Source organism: Ptychodera flava, chromosome 17 (assembly GCF_041260155.1).
Source record: "Ptychodera flava strain L36383 chromosome 17, AS_Pfla_20210202, whole genome shotgun sequence".
Lineage (NCBI taxonomy): Eukaryota > Metazoa > Hemichordata > Enteropneusta > Ptychoderidae > Ptychodera > Ptychodera flava.
Window position 1 is genome coordinate 37483441 of NC_091944.1, and position 24357 is coordinate 37507797.

General features: G+C 35.0%; 2 protein-coding genes across 7 annotated transcripts in view; one reads left to right on the top strand and one right to left on the bottom strand.

The window, feature by feature from the left end:
• On the bottom strand, positions 1-23209 carry LOC139116266 (solute carrier family 35 member F4-like). 3 transcript variants are annotated; one of them, XM_070678859.1, is made up of 8 exons: positions 22880-23209; positions 15015-15149; positions 10220-10547; positions 6009-6228; positions 5215-5340; positions 3137-3326; positions 1757-1846; positions 1-1162 (listed from the first exon to the last, which is right to left on the bottom strand). In XM_070678859.1, the coding sequence occupies exons 3-8, from the start codon at positions 10525-10527 to the stop codon at positions 921-923; spliced, it is 1176 nt and encodes a 391-aa protein (XP_070534960.1). In that variant the 5' UTR covers positions 10528-10547; positions 15015-15149; positions 22880-23209; the 3' UTR covers positions 1-920. The 3 variants fall into 3 exon arrangements, with proteins under 3 accessions (XP_070534960.1, XP_070534961.1, XP_070534959.1); XM_070678860.1 differs by lacking the exons at positions 15015-15149; positions 22880-23209 and adding an exon at positions 12153-12455 and having other exon boundaries at positions 10220-10394; XM_070678858.1 differs by lacking the exons at positions 15015-15149; positions 22880-23209 and adding an exon at positions 12153-12455.
• Positions 16712-24357, top strand: part of LOC139116271 (brain-specific homeobox protein homolog) — an 18975-nt gene continuing 11329 nt past the window's right edge. For 2 of the 4 annotated variants that reach the window (XM_070678865.1, XM_070678868.1), the window contains exon 1: positions 16712-16836. Coding sequence is in view for 1 of the 4 variants with exons in the window: in XM_070678867.1 (XP_070534968.1) it covers positions 16824-16836 (13 nt within the window). In the remaining 3 variants the exon portion in view is untranslated. Of the gene's footprint in view, positions 16837-22719; positions 22865-24357 lie in introns of those variants that run through there. The other 2 variants (XM_070678867.1, XM_070678866.1) reach the window with 2 other exon arrangements.

Genomic DNA, 24357 nt, shown 5'->3' on the forward strand with positions numbered 1-24357 from the left:
TTTATAAGGGAAACAATATTTAGTCTTTGAAATATTTATTAGACCTTTTTACAGATTTGTTATTTGTATATAATAGTAATTTAATATCAATAAAAAGAAAAACTATTAAAAATGTAATTTATTGATCCAGAGATCATCATGATGACATACCAGTATTCCATAGTTGTGGTGGTTCATTAAATGTAATCATGAATCAAGAAAATTTACTTTCTTCTCAAGTCAATGCTCTAACAAACAAATGATTTTAAAATTACGCTGATAGACAGATTGTCAAAATACTATAAGGCAGTAAAATACATTTGTAAACATTTGTTTGTTCCAACTTTCATGATAGAGAACATTCTTGTTTCCTGGGATTCCATAAACAGTGTAGGAGACCCTTTGTGTCAAATGGCTTTAAAGGGACAGCAGCTGTAACTTTTGATTATTTTTTTTGCTAACTTTGTTTTCTTTGTCAACCATAGTTTCTTATTCTTCATTAAGTGTGTTGAGATGCACAGTAATTAGCATGTCAACTCAGTCTGTACCTGTGTTGAGATGCACGGTAATTAGCATGTCAACTCAGTCTGTACCTGTGTTGAGATGCACGGTAATTAGCATGTCAACTCAGTCCGAACCTGTATAGACTGCATTGTCATTGTTAATATTCAGACGTTCCAGGCTAAAATTCAAATGTAAACAACAACATTTTACATATAAATACGAAGTGTTGACGAGCTAAATAGTGGGTGGTTTAACATGCTTTAGTGAAGTAGAACAAGACATTGCAATTGATATACAAAACAAAAATATTGAAAAAAATCGTTAAGAGCGTTTAAAAGAGGAAGGAGAGAGATACACACTCTGTCAATAATAAACATGAAATCCTGTAAAAACTACCGGTAGTCATTAGTACTGGGTTATATACTATAGTCCCTCCTTTAAGAATGTTGTGCCAATGTACTGTCTTCTACATCAACACTTTCTTTGCTGCCATCTCCTTGGTTACCATCTCCTTGGTTGACATCCGGATAGCACTTTTTACATCTCATGAATTTTGGCCACATGACCTTGTCTTGCCATGATGGTGGTATCAACATCAATAGAAAACCAGCAATGATGAGTACGGTACCGATGATCTTGATGTAGTCATAGAAACTATCTCTCCAAATGTAGTCAACAACTGTGTTCAACAAAGACAATAACATTCAAAGTCCAACGATTTCAAATATGCGGCTATACATTTTTTTATGATTCAGTTTACTAAATTGAAATTCATGTTCCATTTATAACTTTCATAACTGTATACTTTCAAGAATATACTTTGTTTTAACTCATGAAAGGTACATACGTGTAAACTTATTAAGTGGATCAGGTAGATTTGGTTGAACAGTGAAACAAAGCACACATAGCTTAAGTTGCAGAGAAAACTAGAAATTACAAAAGTACAATATGTACCAGTACATGCAGAACAGTTCAAATCTTTTAAGTTTTATTCTGTATATTCAGTTTAATTTGTACTTCAAATGTGACCTTTGACATGAATATGAAACTGAAACACACACATATACAAACATCATTGCAAAGCTTTACATATTTGCAATTTTACAGTGCTAATCGGCTTATTCTTGTATTAAATTCGTTTATGAAACTGAAGCGTGCACACACACACACACACACACACACAACATCATCGCAAAGCCTTACATATTTGCAATATTACAGTACTAATAATTTGTTCATTGGTAGAAATTTCAGAGATTTGTCTCACACTCACCTGCGTTGAGAGGGATTCCTAAAACTGTACCAATGGCAATAAACAATGGATAAGTGAATGCAATACCAAAGTTGACCAGAAAGTTAAACACTGGAACAAATGGAAATTAAAGATTAAATCAAAATAAAAACTAAATCGAAACCCAATCTCACCCGCCACAGAGTCAGTGTTCTCTTTGACTCAAGAAATCTAATCTGATTCAAAGAACTTTCCAGGAATTTCAACATTGACACAAGACAATAGATTTCACATCCCATGACAGCTCACAAAAACTTATAATTGTTTTATTTTTTTTATTTTTTTGAGTTTCAACATTGACACGAGACAATAGATTCCACATCCCATGACAGCTCACAAAAAACTTATAATTTTTTATTTTTTTTATTTTTTTGAGTTTCAACATTGACACAAGACAATAGATTCCACATCCCATGACAGCTCACAAAAACTTATAATTTTTTATTTTTTTTATTTTTTTGAGTTTCCCTCTTATTTTTTTGAAATGATGAATCTTTGATGGTCTGAGCAATTGATTGTGATATTTCATTCCTTCTTGCATATGAATATTATTAAACTGAGGTGTTTTCATGATTCTTTTTTTAAATTATTGTCAAAATGTCATAGTGCTAAGTGAAATATATGAGGAAACAGAATCTATCAGTATTTGATCTATATTTAGATATTCAGCGTGCAATGAATTTGGTGAAATCTTCCAAAATGATACAAGAAGCAGATTCAACTCTTACGTATGGTCATTGTATGTGTGGTGAAAAGTTGTACATATATGCACAATAAAAAACAAAATAACCGGTATTTGAGCAGGCATTGAAAATAATTGCTTCATATAATTTGCTTCTCTTGGAAACATATTTTCACAATTTTTCATGATGAATCAATCATACACCTGTGTTAACTTGTGGACGTTTGTGCTTCCTATACACTTACCAACACTAAAAGCAGATGATCCGCATAGATAATCCCCTATACACTTACCAACACTAAAAGCAGATGGTCCGCATAGATAATCCCCTATACACTTACCAACACTAAGAGCAGATGATCCGCATAGATAATCCCCTATACACTTACCAACACTAAGAGCAGATGATCCGCATAGATAATCCCCTATACACTTACCAACACTAAAAGCAGATGATCCGCATAGATAATCCCTATACACTTACCAATACTAGGAGCAGATGATCCGCATAGATAATTCCCCTATACACTTACCAACACTAAGAGCAGATGATCCGCATAGATAATTCCCCTATACACTTACCAACACTAAGAGCAGATGATCCACATAGATAATCCCCCTATACACTTACCAACACTAAGAGCAGATGATCTGCATAGATAATCCCCCTATACACTTACCAACACTAAGAGCAGATGATCCGCATAGATAATCCCAGGGCATATCATTCCAATCCCAATACTCTACTCCAGTGTAATAAAGTGTTAACATCACAGGCCAGAAACAGAATATGTTCATCATTGCCAGCAATGACAAGAATAGAGAGACTTGACCAAGGTTTGCATTGCGGACATATCTCTTAAACAATACCTAGAAAATCATGGACAAAACAGAATATGGGATTACTATCTCAAGCACTATAAAATCAAAACACCGTTTGACCATTTTGTTTGAAACCTTTTGGAAGGCAATTTTGTCTTTGCATATTTAACCAATTAAGTAAGACTTGATGTTTAGATCACTACTCTTACTGGGGAAAAGAATGAGTGATTTCTTCATCATGAGGATTTGGAGAATCATTATTGTAAATTAAAAAATGCCATTTTGGTCAAATTTATCCTACTTACTCATAATTGTTACATGAAATACCAAATGTGAGTGTTTGCATAAAATTTCCTGTGGTTGTATGAGAAAACAATCATCCCTCATTCATTTTTTATCAGAAAATAGGAAAAAAGGACTTTTTGATCAATTTTTTTATCCCAGGATAAAAGTCTCATTGAGATCTTCTCACTTTATGGCTGAACACATCATATCATATTCTATTCACTTGCAATTATGTTCATCAGATGACAAGTGATTGCCATTTTGTTAACACTTTTGCAGGGTGTCGACCAGCCCACAGATTAACCCTCTGGGTGCTGAAATTTCTCCCACCAAAATTTTAGTGCAAAATTTTACTAATTTTCATGAATTTTTCTGTAATTTTTTGATAACTTTGGACCAAATGGACATCACATTTCATTTGCTACAATTTTTTTTCAAAATTTTAGCAAAAATCTGAGAAAAATTGACTGGGGTTTGTTTTATAAAGGGGACAAAAATAGACTTAATTAGGGAAAGACTGCATTAACTTGCATGGTACCTGAAACCCGGGTCCATGCCTGACCAACTCGGGTGACAAACAGAAGACTTTTAATCCCACAAGGTGTGAATGTTCCATTGTTATGTTTATCTTATCCAGCTGGTGCCATAATAAGAAAGGCAGGTCTGTGAAATTGATCCTCTGATAACTAAGTAGGGAAGTAGGGTATTCCTAAGTTAATGGAGCTTTCCCGTAATGTAAATTTTCTGCACAATTTTCAATAGGTTCAAAAATGATGTTAATTTTTTGATCGGGATGCACATTAAAGAGGCTCAGGGCTGCCTATTAATAATAAAATGATCATTTTCTTTGAAATAACACTTACTGTAGGTAGAAGTGAGTATAGAGGCAATACAGTGACAGAATTTCATAAATTCACCTGATTTCTATTCATGTACAATTACTTTGAAAATATATTACCCTTCAAGTCTTTACAGTTCATATTGCGTTATGACAGATGACAGTCATTAATGAAGTAATGGGCATGGATGAACAGTCAATGACTAACAACAGTCATTCATTAGAAACAATCCACCGTCATTTACTATGAGAAATAATATTACTGATGTTGTTATGAAATCAATTGATGAATTATAATAACACATCTCTGGGAAACAGTAACCTTCAACCTTTGGTAAATTGTAAGTTAAACTTAAAAAATTTCCTTCAATAAAGGTTTTCTTGTGTGTTAATACAACTGACGCATATTAAACTTCACCATTCCAAATATCTAATAATTAGCTCCTGCAACTTCATAATGTATTGTTGCCTTCACACTCAATATTTCAAAATCTTCCATGGCACTAAAATCCAAATCTCATTATCATTTAAAGAAATATAAATGAGGTCATCCTGGCTCATTAAAGCTACATTTGAGGGTACAGAATAAGTAGTTTGAGAAACAATGTTTTAAACAAAAATGAGAACATTTGGCAAATTTATAACATCATTTGCACAAACCTAAATGAGGTCATACTGAATCCCTCAAATCATTTAATCTTCAACTGCAGAAAGATAATGCTTCCCAATGGTATTTGATTAAAAAAATAATTATAGAAACTATTTGCAATTCATCAAATTCCACACTATACATTCAACAATTTTAATACATACTTTATAAAGAGCAGAGCCAATGGCTGCTCCAATTGATAATATGACCCCCACTGCTGTAGAACCAGAGAAACCATCTGAGTAAGCCATGACAATGACACCAACAATGGAACACAGGGTAGCAAGGAGCTGAAACATTATATCAGATAAACAAGTATTCAGATTATCATAAACGCTAACATATTTGAATAGTGCTGATCGCGAATGATGTCATTTTTTCTCTCATTAAGATGTATAAATAACTTTTGTCTGCATTTGCTGCAAGAACGATGAAAATAACTGCCAGTTTTACAACTGATACTTAAAGTCACACTGATTCGTATGAGTTTGTGGCTCGGACTACAAGCTGCAACAACAGCCACACATGAAACAAAATTTGGACAAATTTTAGACAGTTGTCCAAAGTCGTATACCTGCAGCTATATTTAGTAACAAATCTAAAATTGCGATCAACACTATTGTGCAAAACTGTTAACTATTGCTAATTGTTTTGAAAAATACATTCACTATGGTAGTAAACCATGATAAAGTTGTCACTGGTTGTCAACTTTAATATTTGGACCCTGGCCACCCCTACTTCAGAGGAGACAACCTTTGATTTGTGTCACAGACAGTAAAATCTCGCTTCTACTGTAAATCACTGAATTAAACATTATAATTACACCGGACATTCCCAACATTTTGTGTGTATACTAAATGTCTATTCTTTGTCAATCATGGTTTAAATCAATGTGTAAATGAATATGGCAACTCATTATTTCATTTTGCATGTACAGCACAAGGAAATTGAAGCTCACCTTGAGAGGAGTGAATGTTTCTGACAACCATATCCATGACAATATGTAAATGAATGCCGTGTTTGATGAGAACAAAGCGGTGACATCAGCAGCAGCAATAACACCCAAAGCATAGACGTACATATAGTTTGTTGCCATCCAACAAAAACAAAACGGAAATACTAATCTGAAGCCAGACCACCATGTCAGGCCTTTCTTGCCAAATATTTCTTCATTTTCCCTGCAAATATATTGATTATTCTTAGAGTCAGAAAGAATTTTGAAATTTAATGGACAGAAAATTGGTTATTTAAAAGTTCTCTGCAATTCTAAGAGAGAGAAAATGAACTCTTTACTTTTCATTATGATGGCTGTTGCCAATTTTTTGATCAGTTGACACTGTGTTTTCTCACATCTGACAGACCAAGCTAGAGGTCATGACCCCTGATTATTCACTGATCATTGAGTCAACAACACACATGACAGCTTGTCTGTATCAATGATATTATGTCAAAAACAATTCTTCTGTACACTCATTTTCAGAATTAAACCATTATTTCCATTGCCTTAAAAATGCAAAATAGTAAGAAAAGCCTAGCATTTGGCAAGATTCATAAAACATAGGGCCAAAGTCCCTGAAGCTACTATAGACATGGATACATGACTGTATGAAATTATCTCACTAAGGTCATCCTAGGGACTTGTAAACCAAATATTAAAGCTGTCTGACCAGCGGTTTTGAAAAAACAAGTAACTCAACATTTGACAGAGCTCTGCTGTGTTATGTAGAGAATAACCTTTTGTGACACATGTATTGATGAAGAAGGTGGATATCTTTGATAGCTCATTTCAGGATGGCCTCACCAAAAATGGAAAAAAAATTTCCGTAAAAATACAGATTTGCATATTTCATCACAATTTGAACAAATCTAAGTTGAGTTATCCCTAGAGACCTGTATACCAAATAACAAAGCTGTCTGACCAGTGGTTATGAATAAGTAGATTTTTTACCAAAAACGCCTTTTTGGCACTAATTTGCATATTTTCAACTATATCAAAAAATTAATAAAAATAGTTTCTCAAAATCATATATTTTATCCACACAAGAAATATCAAATCAGTAAGTACTGCAGTTGTCAAGATATTTGAGTGGACGGACGCCTAACAAACGGACATACATACCTACATACATACATATATACATACATACATACAGACTGACGGTGCCTGCCGGACGGATACCCATCGCAATAGCTTTTATAGACTATATTAGTCTATAGTAGCTAATAAACGAGAGTTAATTACATTCTTGCTTAAATCAAGATTTACGTCATAAAAAACAGCATATATGTATCTGTCAGGTTATAAAGAATCTTAAGCTGGTTATCTTTATCAGTATTTCCATCCTATTAACAAAGCACATTTTAACTTTCAAATTAACATTGTAAGTGAGTTCTGTTGAATAAGTTGAGACTGTACGTACTCAGAGAAAGCACACTGAAGAGACAAATGTTTGAAACTTAAGAAGTTCAAGGTCATCAAAAGCATTATAAGGAATCATGTAACACTTTCATTGCATTGTTTACACAGATTGCATAATTGCTATAAATAGCACATGAGGAATCTTACAGCCCAGCTTTACCATACAGACCCTATCACTTTGACCACTCTTTTAATTGACCACTCTATTTTTTCCTCAACGAGAAATTTTATTTTATCCTTACCAAGTCAACCATAAATGGAAATTAGAACTTTCTCTATTTATTTGACCACCCTATCATGACAAACTATTATGAGCAATTTCTTTTAGATAACATACAGGGCACAATAAATGACGGTTCAGAATATGTCAAAGTTGGGATTCAGGAAAGTTGCCTTTACATGTTTTAATCCTCCAAGATGGCAGGCATTTCACTATGAACTGTCAAAAAAAGTTGAACTTTCTGATAATTCTACACTAAAATTATTTTGGCTTTGATGATTTCCCAATTAATTCAATTATTTAAAATCATATTAATTATTTTTTCTGGGTGAATTGATAGGGTTTATACAGTACAAGAATTACATACAATGTAAGTCAAATTTTGACCAAAAATGACAAAAAAATTCCTTAAACATACACCTTTGCATATTTCATCACAATTTGAACAAATCTAAGTTGGGTTATCCCTAGGGACCTGTATACCAAATAACAAAGCTGTCTGACCAGCGGTTATGAAGAAGAAGATTTTTTACCAAAAACGCCTTTTTTGGCATTAATTTGCCTATTTTCAACAATATCAAAAAATTAAAAAAACTGGTTTCTCAAAATCCTATTTTTCATCTACACAACAAATATCAAATCAGTAAGTACTGCAGTTCTCAAGATATTTGAGTGGACGGACGCCTCACAAACGGACATACATACATACATACATACATACATACATACATACATACATACATACATACATACATACATACAGACTGACGACGGACGCCGGACGGATACCCATCCCAATAGCTTCTATAGACTATAGTCTATAGTAGCTAAAAATCAGCAAATATTCCAGATTTATTTTTGACAATCACAGTATTTGTAAACATGGATTTATAGAGATGATAAAATTACAAAATTCAATGATGATAAACATTGCAAGACAGTTAAGTTTTAAAAACACACAAACTGTTCTTGTAAAGAGAATCAGCCCTTCTTGTGTGATTTGTTAATATCCACTTATGAGTATAGGAGTTGGACTAGATTGGTTGTTTACAAACAACTAGAGCCAATTCAATTTCCATAAAGTAATGTAATCTTTGTTTCTTTGAAAATATTATCACTGTCATTAAGTTATTGTTTACTTTGTATTCATATGTCATGCATTGTCATGTCCATTTTGACAATTGCAAACTCACTACAGAATAGGACTGTGGGAAATTAGTAATTCTGTTTTTGATATTATCCCAATATTGGACTTGCAAATTTCATTACAATTTGACCAAAGCTGACTAAGATAATCCAGAGGAACCTGTATGCTAAATTTAAATTAATTAGACAAGCTGATCTAAAATAATGAATTTTTTAACGAAAAACAGCGAAATTGCCTCAAAATACAAAATTGTCACATTTTGAATAAATGTGACTTAGAAAATGGGAGCCTGTTCGCTACATTTCAAAGCAATTTGACAAGCAGACTCTGAACTGAGAAGATGATTTGCTTACAAAAAAAGGTAAAAGATTCATAAAAAACAAATTGCATATTTCATCTTCTTAATTTACTGTGAAGCTATCCGACCAAGACTAAACTTGGGAACCTATATAACAAATTTTACATCAATAGAAATTCTGATAAGAATTGTTTTTACCAAAGATGACAAAAATTAGCCCCAAAGTACAATATTGCATAATTTGTCAAAATTTGAAAAAAATTGACAAAAATCATCCCCAGAAAGTTGTATACCAAATTTCTAAGAAGTTGGATAAGTGGATTGTGGGAAGAGCTAAATCAGCCTATCTGATACGCACTCCTGACAGTGAAGCATATGCGATATAACTTGTATGTATGGTTAAAAACAGCTGAATTTGTGAATTCACAACCAGATGACCATGTTAAATGTTACAAGTGGATCTAGCGGTCATGTTTGCAAGAGTGACATTCACATCCACCAATCAACACACTGAAGACACATACACCTCACTTGTTCTTCTTGTTCAACAAAACTCTAATGACATTTAAAAGTGAAATAATAAACTTTAAATTGCAAAACTTTTCTAAACTGCTTATCATGTAACATATGTCTGTATTCTGCTTTTGCGAGGGTTTTAACTTTTGACTGACAAGCATTAAGATTATGGAAATTCAATGTCTGGATGTCTAACAATTAAACATCTTTTTACATACTTAGAAGTTGAAACACAAATTGATCGTTAAAAGACATTGCCCTGAGTCAAACGGTGTGTATGTAAATGCTACCAAGCAATACAAACAACAAAGTTCAAGACATGATGAGTAGGAAATCATTAGTTATTTAAAATGATTTTGACGTGTACCTGTACGCATGTAACATTACACTACATACAATAAATGAACTTGCCTTTTTTGATCCAAATAATCCTTCATATCTAACAGAACAAAGGTAAAAATTCCCAAAACTTGTCAAAGAAATCCCTAACGACGGGTCATATTTTTGGAATTTTCATAGGGTGATGTTTTCAACTCGGGCAGAGCAAAGCTAAAGCTGTAACTACATACCTGAATAGATTTCTCCATGTATTCTTGGTTAAAATGAGCGTTGGTATGAGATATCCTGGGTAGCAAACCAACATCCAACTGGTACCAAACCATACATTGAAAAATGGACCATTGAAGTTTGGTGAATAGGTACTTTGTGAGAATTGTGTAGAACCAACCCATGAGACAGCAATTCCTATCACAATGAAAAGACCTAATAACCATTTACGTGTGGTTTCAGATATACATGTACAACGCCTGTCTCTTTCGTCTTCTACAGTGGGATGAAAGTCATCATTTTTCATGTTGGAAGTTGATGTGGTTCCCATATCTGATATTTCTGTCTCATCTGGAAAAAAAATGATACCTCAGATGATTAATAAGTGATAACTCATCAATTTATTTTGCATTGCAGGGTCATTGTCCTCAATTCATTACCAAATGCTTCATTTTTCCAATGACTTTCACAACTGATAATAAATGTTTAATTACATTCAAAATAACATCATGATAGAAGTGAAGCAGTTATGCATTAAATGATGTTAGGTATTTACTGGAGGTTAGATACTGTACTTTGAATTGGAAGTTTACACAGTGAGACTGTGATAACTATTGGATGAACGAATTTTCCAGACATTAAATTTAGATTGAAAATTGCAATGCGAATATTTAAGCTGACTTTTCAGTCCTGGACCACTTCCCTTGCAAAGACTGATCAGTGCTTTGAGGCAACATATATGCTACAAAAACAGCTATAATTCTTGTTCTCTAAATTGTCACTAATTCTGGTGGAAAAATAAAGCACAAAAACTTTCCTTTAAGCAATCGTTTATAAACCAATTACACGAGTGTGATAACAATTCGACTAATTTCATCGTCCATTTTTAAGCGGTTTTAGTGTAATGCAAAATCTATAAATCGTGAAGCATTTTCATCAATTAAAATTATTGTTTGTACAACTTGAAAACTTGTCTTGTCTTGTCTTGTCTTGTACAACTTGAAAACAAAACCTATCACCATTATATCTACTTATCTAAGAGTCTCGGAGTGTATCGGAAAAGTTCAGCTCTACTTCCATTTAATGTTCCGCAAAGTCGGTATAACTGCTATTCCATGGAAACGCAATATATAAACCTGATAAGCAATCACTGTTCATATTCTATTCAGATTGTTTTCGACGTTTGAGTGACTTTTACACCAAATATAGATGTTTTCTGACCACCCGTTTAAGAGAAGATGTAAGTTGACCGCGAACGACAATCAACTTCTTCATCGCTGACAGTGGAGCTACAAGGCGGTGGCATCCTTTCCAAACTATGGCTGTACGCATGTTCGAACTGATTCAGTGTTTTCGCCGGAGTAAAAAACTTTCTATGACAAGAAAATTGCTGTATAATAGCTATTGTAAAAAAATGCATTGGTAAAGGTGAAAATAACATTACTTCGGAACCATTTCCTTGACACCAGGCCCCCCTCCACACATACATGGTCCTCCCCTTAAGGCCACTGAAATGCTATCCATTCTGACCATTAACTGAATCAAACTTGTTATGGCAATCTACTCAGCAATCAGCATACTTTCTGTATTTCTTACAGACAACTTTACAAGTAGTTGGCAGCTCTAGGCTGATGTAAGTTATACTGGTTCACGTGATTTTTATCTCAAGATAATCTTGAGATATACTTTTGTAAACAAAAGCGATATATTGCAGTATGCACATTCCACGCACAGGGGTAGTGAGTGCCATGCCACTAGTGGTCAAAGGTCTCTTTTCAATAAGCTAACGCAGACTCAAGTCGTCACCATGACTTGAGATGACTCCAGCAAACGTGATGGAGAGACTGCATGAAATTACACGAAACAGACACTGAATACGTCTAATTGTCCAGTTGAATAAATTACGACTACAACTACACATTCGAGGAAAACAGTGGGTAGAGACTGTGAACATACCATCAGTTTGCACGTATTTGTCTACCTTCTTGATCGAGGACATGTCATAGCTGACCAAGTCATCTCGACTGCCGCTACCGTTTGATTTCTTCGTCCACATGATGTTGCAGCGAAACGAAGTTCCTCATGCACGGATGTGAGTAGACAGCGTGTGGATTTCTCAAGTTTTCCGTCTGCACTTATGAGAATGATGGGTGAGCGATGAGTTCACGAAATTCCACACATTCTAAGAGTGTGAAAGTGTATGAACGACTCGGCAGCCAACTTATCAACTTCAAGTCGGTGGGCCGGTATCTTATGGCATGTATGTAAACAGTGCGCAAAAATGCCAATGCGCATCAGCACATAATGTTATGACACAGACCACAGGACTGAGCACAAACGAAATTCATCATGCAGTTTTCTAAGCCGTACAACTGGTGAATCAGGTATGATGGGATCGACTGGTTCCAAGAAACGAAACAAGTTTCAGTCAGAATCTCAAAACAAAAAATTAGAATATCCGAAAAAGGATGCTAAGTTCCGTAGCAGGAATTATATTTACACTTTATGTAGCTGCGGTGCTACTAGTATTGTAGCACAAAGTTTTTAAGGTTGTGGATTGGAAGCAAAATCTGATTTTGCTGTCTTACGCAAAACTAACAGGTAAAACCTAGAGCTAAGTTTTGCAGCTACACTTTATGTTGAATCAGCGGACTATTGCAGGGAAAGCCTGATGATTACGTCATATTCGAGAGTATAGGATTTGCCTACAATTTACGCTTATCGAGGAAGGTTCCCATTACCCGAAAAAGATAGCTTTACTGGTGGAGATACCCACAGGTGCCTGGGGTTGCCGGTGTACGTGCATAGAGAGCCCCCCTCTCTCTATGCATGTACACCGGCAACCCCAGGCACCTGTGGAGATACCTGCACTATTAAAAATCAAGAGTTCTGAACTGACGAGCGTAAAAAGTTGGGAAAAACAGCAGCAGCCTGGCCAATGTACTGTTGAGGGCGTACGACTTAATCGATATATCGAAGCTTTTGTGCATGGTATGATAGGCATGTTGTGTAGGGTCCGTGTCCCTTGTATCACTATATGTTTCGTATTTTTCTTTGTGCGATTCGTTTTTGTTAACTTTCCATCAATAATGTGACACTGGTTTCTTGATAACCCAAGGTTGGCCTGGCCTCACCATGGATCAGGTTCATGTTGACATCAAATGAATTGTGAAGGCATACTGATCTCAGCAAAGTTCCTATCTTTCTACATGCTCTTCACGTTTTCTGTATATTTGATGCGTTGAAAAGGAGAACTCGCTTTTTTAAAAGTATGCAAACTTAAAAACAGTTAATGTAAATTTCTTCCAATATTGTCAAAGTGAATTTGTGGAAAACTTCTTAAATTTCCAGTCGACGACATAATTTTACAGTTTCGTTTTTCAATTCACTGGCTCCCGTTAGAATTCATCACATTTCCTGGAATTGTGCATGCTCCAATATCGTCCGTTTAACTCTGAGAACCAAAGAAACACTGTTCCAGAAGAAATGAAGGGCTTCAGATAAACTTTGTAAAACGATGCTGAAAGTACTGTGTTCTGTGTGATGCTCATTATTACGTTCTCACGTCGTAAAGTTTTCACCTCAGCAAAGCAGCATAAAGTCATCATGTCATCATGTTTACAGAATGTCTCAAATTTAGTTACTTTCCGCCAATTATAATTTAAAATGACAGAAAAGCAGAGCCAGTAACTGCAACTTTGCATTACAAAAAGCTGTGATCGATATTCGTAAATTTATGAAGGATTAATCTTTTGTTTTGGTGAAAGTATAGACAAATCTGTTCATTCCACGAAAATGGAAACAAGTTTCTTGACAAAACACGATTGGAAGTAATTTGGGATAATTGGATTTTCATATTTTGCAATTTTTCCAAAAGTGTTAGGTGCCATATAGCTGAATGTTGCAATATCGCAAATTACTCATAAAAATAAGTGTCCAATATAAAAAGAAAAGCAGATGAGAAAACATTTGTAGATTAAATCGACATTACTTCACCATCCAATTATTCCAAATTAGTTCCAATCGTGTTACAAACGAAAGAAATACAATATTCCAAATATGAACATTCCAAACGTGTTTTCCATGGTTACAGATTTTAAATCCATCCATTTTTCCTTGACCATTTTGAAAACTCTGATAATGTGTTCGCCTACCAATCGTTAATCCCATATAAGTATTGAAATATAGTGAAACAAGACACGGATCAAAGAACCCATAGACTTGCTTTGGATTAATAAAAGACACAGATTTACTCACTGTTACTCTACCCGGATTATACCCTATATAAAACAACCAGGACACCATACAAGTCACAACTCAGTTGAAAATTCTGATTTCCTGCTACGGAGAATGAATAACTTGACTTCTTACATGTAAAATAGATATGGCATTTAGGTTATACGAGCGGAATTCAACTTTCCCGAAGTCAATAAAGATGTATTAACCAGTTTGTTTACATGTGTTCTAACAAGCGTAGCATCGGATTGTCATGGTGTGTAAGTCCATCATAGAGACACCACGCTGAACGTGCCTTCACTACAGTACACTCAATATATTTCTTACAAACTCACAGTTATTGTAGGCTTTCAATTGCACCAAAGTTTTTCACATCTGGTCTTTAAATACTTGGACAATAGCAACAAGATATTGGTATTTTATGTCCAATTGTTTGTTTCAGAATTTCCTGTTTAAAAGTGTTAATGCTTTCCATAAATATAAGACGACTATGTCGCTATCGAGGTAGAAATTACAGAGTATATCGTTCTAGAACTCACAAGAAGAAAGTTATGAACTGCATACTATTATACCGAAATTTACCTGTGAACTACTAGCATTTTCTGAGACATACGATTCCATGACAACACCCGGCGGCAAGCAACACTGTCATGTTCATTTTCTTGCCAAGTACGATCATCAGAGTGTTGAAGTCTTTTGTTATGTATTCACCAATCCCTGCAGAATATGAAAAAATAATGAAAATTTAGAAATGTAACTTAAGATCCGACATTCTCAAAAAAACTTTCAGATCTTTGCAAATTGCCTTCTAATCTCTGCATAGTTTATAATGACCAAGGTTCTAACGAGATAATTCTTAGAATGCGTCTACAATTATGCGAACGCTTTCTTATTGAACCTCACGTCGACGGTGACATCTTGAAGACCTTGAAATATAAGGCGTACGGTAGTTACCATCGTCATGTTGAAGGTCTTTGAGAGGCTGAGTAATGCCATCATCAGTATTGCCGTGAGTAAATTCGAGAAACTCGACTCTAATAGAACCTCTTTTAGATAATTTGTAGGAAAAAATGAGCCTGTGCGTCACGTGAGAAACACTATTTCAGTTTTGTCAAGGAGACTATGAGTCACATGAGAAATAATGTCTATTTCAGTTTTGTCAAGAATGATACAACGTTTACATTCTGCAACCACTGCAACTTTATCACCTGTCTTTTGAAAAATTATTCAACCTCAAATAACTCTTCTTTAAAGCGATATAGAAAGAAACACTCGATTTTCCAGTACTTCAAAACATCATATCAGGTGAGATACACTAAATAATAGCACCGAACACAGTTTACTCTCATCTGATAACCAAAGAGTTACTGCTTTTTGATGGATTGGTGAAAACGTTAATGCGCATATACTAGGAAAAGCTAAACACTGTGTTTATTTATTGTTTCAGCGATAGGTCACATATGTCTATACTAAAGCCCATTGTTACAGTGAAAAAGTCAGGGCGAAGGTAGCGATGAGACTTAAAGAGGAAAAATCTCCAAAAACGCTCATTAAGAGATACCACACAGCGTCCAAAATTCCTTGGACTATTCTTATTTTCAAATTACACAGCCCCTCTTAATAGTCCCGTGCTTAAACAATTGTCCTAATTAACAGGTATTATAAAATCACAATGAATCTTCTGTTGACGGTGAAAGATTCTGTAGTCAACAATAGTTGTACGAAAATGAAAAACGGTCAGCTTCAGATAGCCGAACAAGTCAACTTGAACGACATCGGTAATTGTGAACAAACTATACACGTCAATCTTCACCAGTATCTGTAGATACAGCAGTGTTAACATTTTCGGCATAACAATGGATATATTGCTTTGTATTCATCATATTTAAAACGATTCATGTACACTATCGATTATCCTTGGATGCTTCTCATAGTGCAACTAGTGGAGTTTCATAGAGTTGTTCAGAAACATATGCCAGCCCTCTATGATGTGACAGTTATTACGCGTTGAAATGTTAACATTCTGTAGAGGATGGTGTGAAACACTTGTTACAAAGTCCATAAATATATCTCAAAGTTGGCGAATTTCACCTCAAACCTGATCTTGTGGAACAGCTGACTTTTCAGTTCTAGACACTTTTTAAAATTCAGTGTCAGACAGTTTATACTTTGTCATTTACACCTTACCTATTGATTGTCTACCGTTGAATGAATCAACACACAGTTGTCTATTATTTGTGGATAATTAAAAGTGTCAATTGCCTTCTTTAAATGTCTAATTTTCATGTTAAACAGTTCATCTATCTATCCAAATACTTCGAAATAACTTAACGACTCAGAGCAAAGTCTGACTTTACCGGTGTATCTGCGGTTACACATCGAGACCTCGACATGGCGATAATAGGTGAGTGGTTAAGATTTTTTATGGTATTTCAGAGGAGTGAAATTTTACGAGTAATGTAAAAGGCTCTCTATTATAATTTTGAACTAATGCAGTAACGATGAAAAGAATATCAAGGAACAAAGTTACATGTAGGGGACTATACCTTATATGTCAGGGCCTAATCTGTAGCATGGCGGTTCCTACCTCAATGTCTGTAGTATTCGAATACGAAGATCACACTGTTTTCGGGTTAATCGTTTCTTGCGGTATCGGAAAACACTCGCCGAACACAAAATGTCAGAGTGAACATCGTATCATTATCAAAATTAAACAAAACAAACAACTCAGTCTTTAAAAGATTGAACAACCCCAAAATGCACAATAGTTCAGAGTGCTAAAAGTTACGAGGAGGGGCCTACCAGCATCCAACGATTGGAACTAGAATTTAAATCAAATTCATCTAAATACTGTCTTGTTGCTATAGTACAAACTTGACTCGCATTCATTTCATAGGAAAACGGAAAAGAAGACGCAAAACGTTCCGAGAGTCAATGGACAATTTATCTTAGGGAGAGAGAGAGAGAGAGAGAGAGAGAGAGAGAGAGAGAGAGAGGGGGAGAGAGAGAGAGAGAGAGAGAGAGAGAGAGAGAGGGGGGGGGGGGGGGAGGGAGAGAGTAAATGAATAAGCAAATTTGATGGAGATGTGATGATGTCGTGTTAGAATATGTCACAGCCATTTCACATAGATCACTCTTTAGGCCTAGGCATTACAATTGGTCACGGTGGAAATGCGAGTATGTTGAAAGTTTGGCTAAAAGAGCAATGTCCTGCAGCGGAACCGTTTTCAATTCAGGATAAGGAAAGGGTTCTGATAATTTGTTACGACTAACAGTGCAGTATATATGGCATTGAGATGAACTCAATGGTTTATTTGGTCCAAATATACAGTCTATCCATCTTAAAATTCATAACCACCGGGCCGTTAACGCAATAAAACACAAGTTCAATGACTTTTTAGGTTAACAAAACCACAGTCACCTGTGTTCTATTCCACTCTGCGCCTATGCGCCCCATAGACGTGTGTACATATTCTATGGGGTGGAAGGCGCAGAGAGGAATAGAACACAGGTAACCGTGACAAAACCGGTGACATAAGCCCAAACTTTAACTTGAATACCAATGTCGATCCGTTTGGTCCACAGGCCAACGTAACACATGATTTACAGGCTGAATGCTTCAAGTCAGATGTATCAAGTTAGACTTCCAATAACAGCTGTTGCATTATAACTGAAAACTAGCTAATTGACTAATGACTAGTGTGAGTTGCTATCGATCGCTATGAGATGAATGCAGTTCTTTTCAACCCAATCATTTAATCGATAGGTTTATTTGGAAACCAATGCTAACACCCTATAAAATATTAACAACACGGAATTTAGACAATAATACAAAGTCAAATAGCGACTACAATCGTTTTATCGCTGTATTGGTGAAGTTAACGCATGTACATTTTACATTCAACGCTTGTTGAATATACATGTACCTATGTCTACAGTATTATTACTTATACTGTAATAAATTTACGGTTTTTTGAGGTCAAAGTTCACTGGTAATCTGGTAATGTACAAATAAAGCATCTGATAAAGCGCAAAGTGAATCAGTTATGATATTTATTACAGCTCACTGAATTTGTTGAAACATGCTGTTAGGTGTATCTGATTTAAATCTAGTTAATGAAATCAACCATTCTGTTATCCAAGTTGTTTATACCATGACTCGTCAAGTCTTTGGTGACCATGACGACAGCAACACTCAATTCACTCACATGAAAACAATTTGGAAGGAGCAACGAAGAGTTGAGAAAAACACAATTCAGGAGTCACGCACGTCTTTCTCTTTGAAGTAAGAAAAGACAGCGCCTTTCGTTTATTAATCAGAAGTGCTATCTCGGCTCTGATCTTCAACGCTACACTGAATCTGCCGTGAGTAAATAGCTGCAAGGTACTGTTTACTGCTGTGTAGGAGACTGTCTGACCGAAACGAAACGAGAAAAATTCAAAAAGTTATCGGCACGTTTTTGATAAACGTCAAGGTATCAATGAATCGTTGATTTCTAAGTTGCACTAGCAGTCTAAAGTCATGGTCCAATATACACTTCAAGAGCACTAAAAAGTAAAAATTATCAAGGAAAGATGAAAATGCATGTAAATGTTTTAGATGAGCAAGTTCACTGTATTATCTAAAAGATGCAAATCGCGGCTCTTCCCAATTGAAAGGGTCAGAAATCGAAACTTGAAATAAACATCTATAAATGGTACAGAGTGTGCGCAGCTGGCATACATCACATTGGATAAGGAGAGAACCATACAATAGCTCGTCTACGGATAAACGTTACAAATTCTCTTGAACTTGAATGAGGTAATGAACTTGTCTGACACCTCTCTTCCCATGTCCGGATTCTATGCTAATGAGTCAACTGTAAACAATGGTGATTACGACTGACCAAAAATGTGAATTCACAGCTATTCATGTTACTGCCTGTATTTGACTTAAGCACACAAAACTTGGTTCAAGTTTTTAGCCTGCCATCGATGACATTTTTACTAATGTCTTGACCTTGTTTACGTTAATGTGAACATTATTGCCTTAATTGACGTTTTGCGTGTCTTCACCTCAGCCATGAAAAGATGATTGACGAATTTCAGTTCTGAAATTTAAAACGTTTTTTTTTTCGGAAATTGTTCCTAGCGATATATTTCTTTTTAAAATATTGTCTTTGGAATTAATTAAGCAGCAGGTATCGTAATCTGTACTAGCAACACACTCAATTTATCAATTGAATGTCGAAATTATGACGTCACTATGCCTTCTGAGATACACTTTAGTATAGTTCAATTCATTGAAATTGATATTTTTCCGTCAAATTATTTGTATGTGAGCTAACACGGATTAAATATGCTGAATAGGATAAAGATTGCATGTTGTTTTAAAAGAGAAAACAAGACATAGTATGTTGAAGGAACATGCAACAGGTGTCTGGCTAGACGATGCATACATGTACATCACAAACACATACAGAGTTCAGTTCACAACTTCAAAATGAAAAGTATTCACTGACAATACAACCATAGAGATGAATCTTCACAGTGTTGATAGTAATGTTGAGAGAAAGTAACGGCGAAATCAAACTCGAAGAAGAGTAAGCAAATAATAACAAACAAGCAATAAGGAGAGAAAAAAGAAAATATAAGGTGGTGAATTAAAAAGAAGAAAATCATGTAAACAGAGAAGACAGCGGCATTTGAGAAACATTGAGACTTCCTCAAATACTTTCATCCAAACTTTCCTGTGCTAGGGTTGAGTTAGGAAGACTAGGGAACTGAACATCAGAAAACGATAAGATTGTAAAACGATTTGGTGGTGAAGGGACGGGATGATCAAATTTGCATTCTGAATCAGTGAAAATCGACAACGATGACAATGTATACTTGCACTTTTTGCTGGATTCCTGAATCATTGACAAAGAATTGTTTTCTATAATTGAAAACAAATGATGCATTGAAAAGCGTTGACAATAATAATTTCCCCTCGTTTAACATTGCGGATCACCAAAACTTCCCTCTCAATTCTGTCATCTTTCAACGTCATTATTCAAAGTTATCTAACATGTCACAAACTATCAGAAGTCATCTGTTGGTTATATTCTGCTTTGTAAAGACCCATTACTATTACAATTGTATCTGTTTGTCTAAATTTCTTCCAATAGCTGATTAGTTTGTTCACATTGAAAAAGAATCCTATCACATCCCAGAAACCATCCTTACTGTACATCATTGAACCTTAATGAAACATATCTGTCGAAATCTTGATACAATCTATCAAGGAACCAAGTATGGCCGCCCATTGTACAAACATCACCGAGCTGAAACGCCCAAAAGGTCAGGAGTCAGACAAACCGAGTTTTGAATGCATGTGTTTTGACCCTTTGAGTCATTCAAAATGTTTACTCTACTTTAGACAAGAAAAGGTTTCCAATGTAACTAAAGCCGGTCACATTTGGAACGTTCTTTGAATTTTTGAATTTAGCAAATTATTCAACATTAAATCATGGAGAACTTCTAACGAACCCTATATGACAAGATAATGTTTTGTGTTCAGTTGAAAATATCAACACTCCCTCCATCTTAACCTGAACTTAATTTATGTTCCCTGGAGAGTTAGTCCAAATGTGAAAGTTGCAAATAAGTATAGCAGAAAGTTGAAATAAATATAGGTAGTTCGACCTGTTCCTCTCTCTAAATGGTCTCCATGTCACTGAGACGTTTCGACAAGACACCAGTCACCTTCATCACTCACTGGACTGAGCTAAAAAGACTCTTGTACATGCCAAGGAATAAATGGGAAATTCATTTGTATTGAAGTCAAAAATTTACTTTGCCTTGAATTTTTCCTTCCTCTTCTACTCAAAAGTTACTGTTCCCATTCATAGTATCTTCAACACTCTATTAGTTTACCAAGCAGTGTGTGACTTTAATACTCAAACAATGCTATCTCTCATTTTACTCACTTCTTTTCCTTAAAATGATTGTCTTTGTTTATTTTGAAGAGGACATTCTGAAATCAGCCATCTGACCTCTCACATGTAATTGCAGCTGTTTAGGAATTTTTCTGTGTCTCTCTATATATTTACAATGTTGTTGAATCCTTAAAGAACTTGAAAGTAGAGATAACAGCCTAGCCATGGACTGCCCTAAATGCTTTACATTATCAGGACAAATTTGACTGGTTTGATTTGAACAAACACACCTAATCATTCCTTCTAATGCCAAGAGATAGCCACGCCTGTGTCATGTGGATCAACTGTTTCATTTACAGAATGCTATCACAAGTACTGAAATTTAAAGAGCGAATGTTTGAAGATATAAACTGTTAACGACATAAATGAATAGTCCAAAGACTTACACATTTATGTTAATGATTGTTTTGTGGTAGAGTTGAAAATAGGAGCTGTAATTCACAATGTGAAAACGTTTAACTGTGTGATCTTCTTTTTAGCTGTTGATATTCTGAGTGTAGAAGCATAGTATCTTACCGAGATACCATAAGTAGTTGATCAGTAAGCTTTATTACCCTTATCTGTGATTCTACTTATCGACAATTCTTTCTAAATGTTACAAAACATTCTGAAATGTTGCATTTTTTGCCTGAAAAGTGAACTGACAAGAATCTTGGCATCTGATGTCTCTGAGCCATCAAATTCAGATAAAGGATGATAAATTGACATCATTTAAACTTGCAGTAATCACTTATATCACTGGCAAGCAGTTTGTTTCTCACCAAGACATGGAACAGTGTCAATGCATTGATATCAGAAGAGGGAGAAATGCTCTCCTCGAGGGCCGCAGGTGACATAATCGTCTATCTTACAGCAAATGATATTGAAAGAAAATCAGACCAATTAGATGCCGTCTGAAGACATAGTACGATATTTACTAATGTTTGTCGGGACACAGGAAAGAAACAACAAACAGCTGGTTTTAGACAAGACCATCAATGTTATTTATGTAACACCGTACAGCAGTCAGTACCTTTTACACCAACGTATGATTATTGTTCAGTCAGGAAAACACGTAACATATTGAATAATCTTTATGAAAAATTACCACTATGACATTTTGACATGATCCATTCAGATGATATCCCTCTCAATTACAATGTCAGCTCATTTGACATTTATAGTCTTTTAATAAAGTACCTCCGTTCACACCTCTTTTCTACAAGGTTGGTACATTTTTCAGTACCGATTATCGATGAGTCTGTAAACTAATCACCATTGATCTGCCACCCTGATTTTATGTGACGACCGACAGAATCACGAGTGTATAATAATACCATATTCAAAGGTTGGATTCCGGGACAAATCATCTGCCTCGATTTTCAGAAAGAAAAAAGACCTGGCGGTTATTTGCAAGGTCAAGATTTGACATGTTTCAACAAACATTTCTGTGTTGATAAGCGACTCGGGCATAATTGGAAATTTCTGACAAAGGTATGTACAACTTACCCATTTGAAGAGATATCTGTCCTGCGGTTATCTTGAATTTTCCACAAAGACTAGAGGAAATCAGTTTGTCTGGTATGCACTGGTATGCATTCCTCTCAAGTTCGAAATCTACCATGTATGTACATCGAGGAAATTTTAACTCTTCCCTTGCTCGACAAGTGTCAGCGGTTTCACCTGTCCTCAACGTTGAAAAACATCCACAACCATAATCGTACAGTCAAAGGTACACATTTTGAAAGTAAAGGGTCTAACATTTCGATGTCCCAGGTCCACTTTCGTTGTTTTCGCAAAACTGTAGTGTTTCTGAAAATGGCGGTAACACAACTGAGGTTCTATGAACCTCCATCGATCCTTTTTATAATTCAACACTAAAAGTGTCCAGCAAAGCGTAAAAAAGTATCTTTATACTATTGACAAAAATATATTTTCCTTTACGATTTGACAGTTACGTTTTTTTGATAATTTTTGAAAGAAAATAGTTCCTTTACATGACGTATTCAAGATGGCGACATACGAGCGGAAGAAATTTACAAGTGAATAGAAGAACAACATAGTTGAATGACGAGTATCTGTAAAGGAATGCCATTGATCTTATAAATGGAAAGTGTATAAAAATTACTTCAGACTTTCAAAAGCACATAGATTAGACTTAATAGCAAAATAAGTTGTTGGTACGTCTTTTCATATTGCATGTGCACTTTTCACCATATCAGCTTTTTCATAACAGATCTGCAGGTAAAGAGACTTCAAACCGTGGTCGAATATTTCTATTCTAAAAGTTTACACTTAAAAAGTACTACGATCTAAACAATATTGCTATTTGGTGAGGAAAAGATTTCCTTCAATTATTTCAATATCACCTATAGCTTGTTTTCCAAAAAGTCACACCAATTCACTCTTGATATGCACTACTCATAATTTCCCATTTACATGTCTTCGCTTTATCTACTAAGATATTATACTTCCACTCAAGTGCAGTATTTTGCCTTTTTATATTTTTCTTCGGCTATTTTGTTCATTGTCGACTAATTCAGAGAAGATTTCACAAATGCCCTAGATTTTATTAGATTTTACACGTGTATGTCCGGTTACAGTTATTCAATTTTAGGAACCATTACGTCATTAGCAACCATGGTAGAGTTCAACGAAGGCTACACAAGATAAATGAACATCTTTACATTCAGCTTATGCACGTAATGCATATAGGTTAATTTGATTTGGATACAATACTTCATTAAGTGATGTTTTAATTATGTAGCTGCTATGATTGCCGAAAATCGTTTTATTATGAAAGCTTATCTCTTTGCGTTACGTTTAAATTAACATTATACATATGAATGTCATTATCTTACAAACAGGGATTAAAATGTAAGAATCTAAAAGAAAACACTTCATTTCCTGCCAGTGACTAACCAAACCTACAAACTCCTTGTATTCTCATCTCGTTTTGTATTTTTCAAACCAATCCAAGGTTGCAT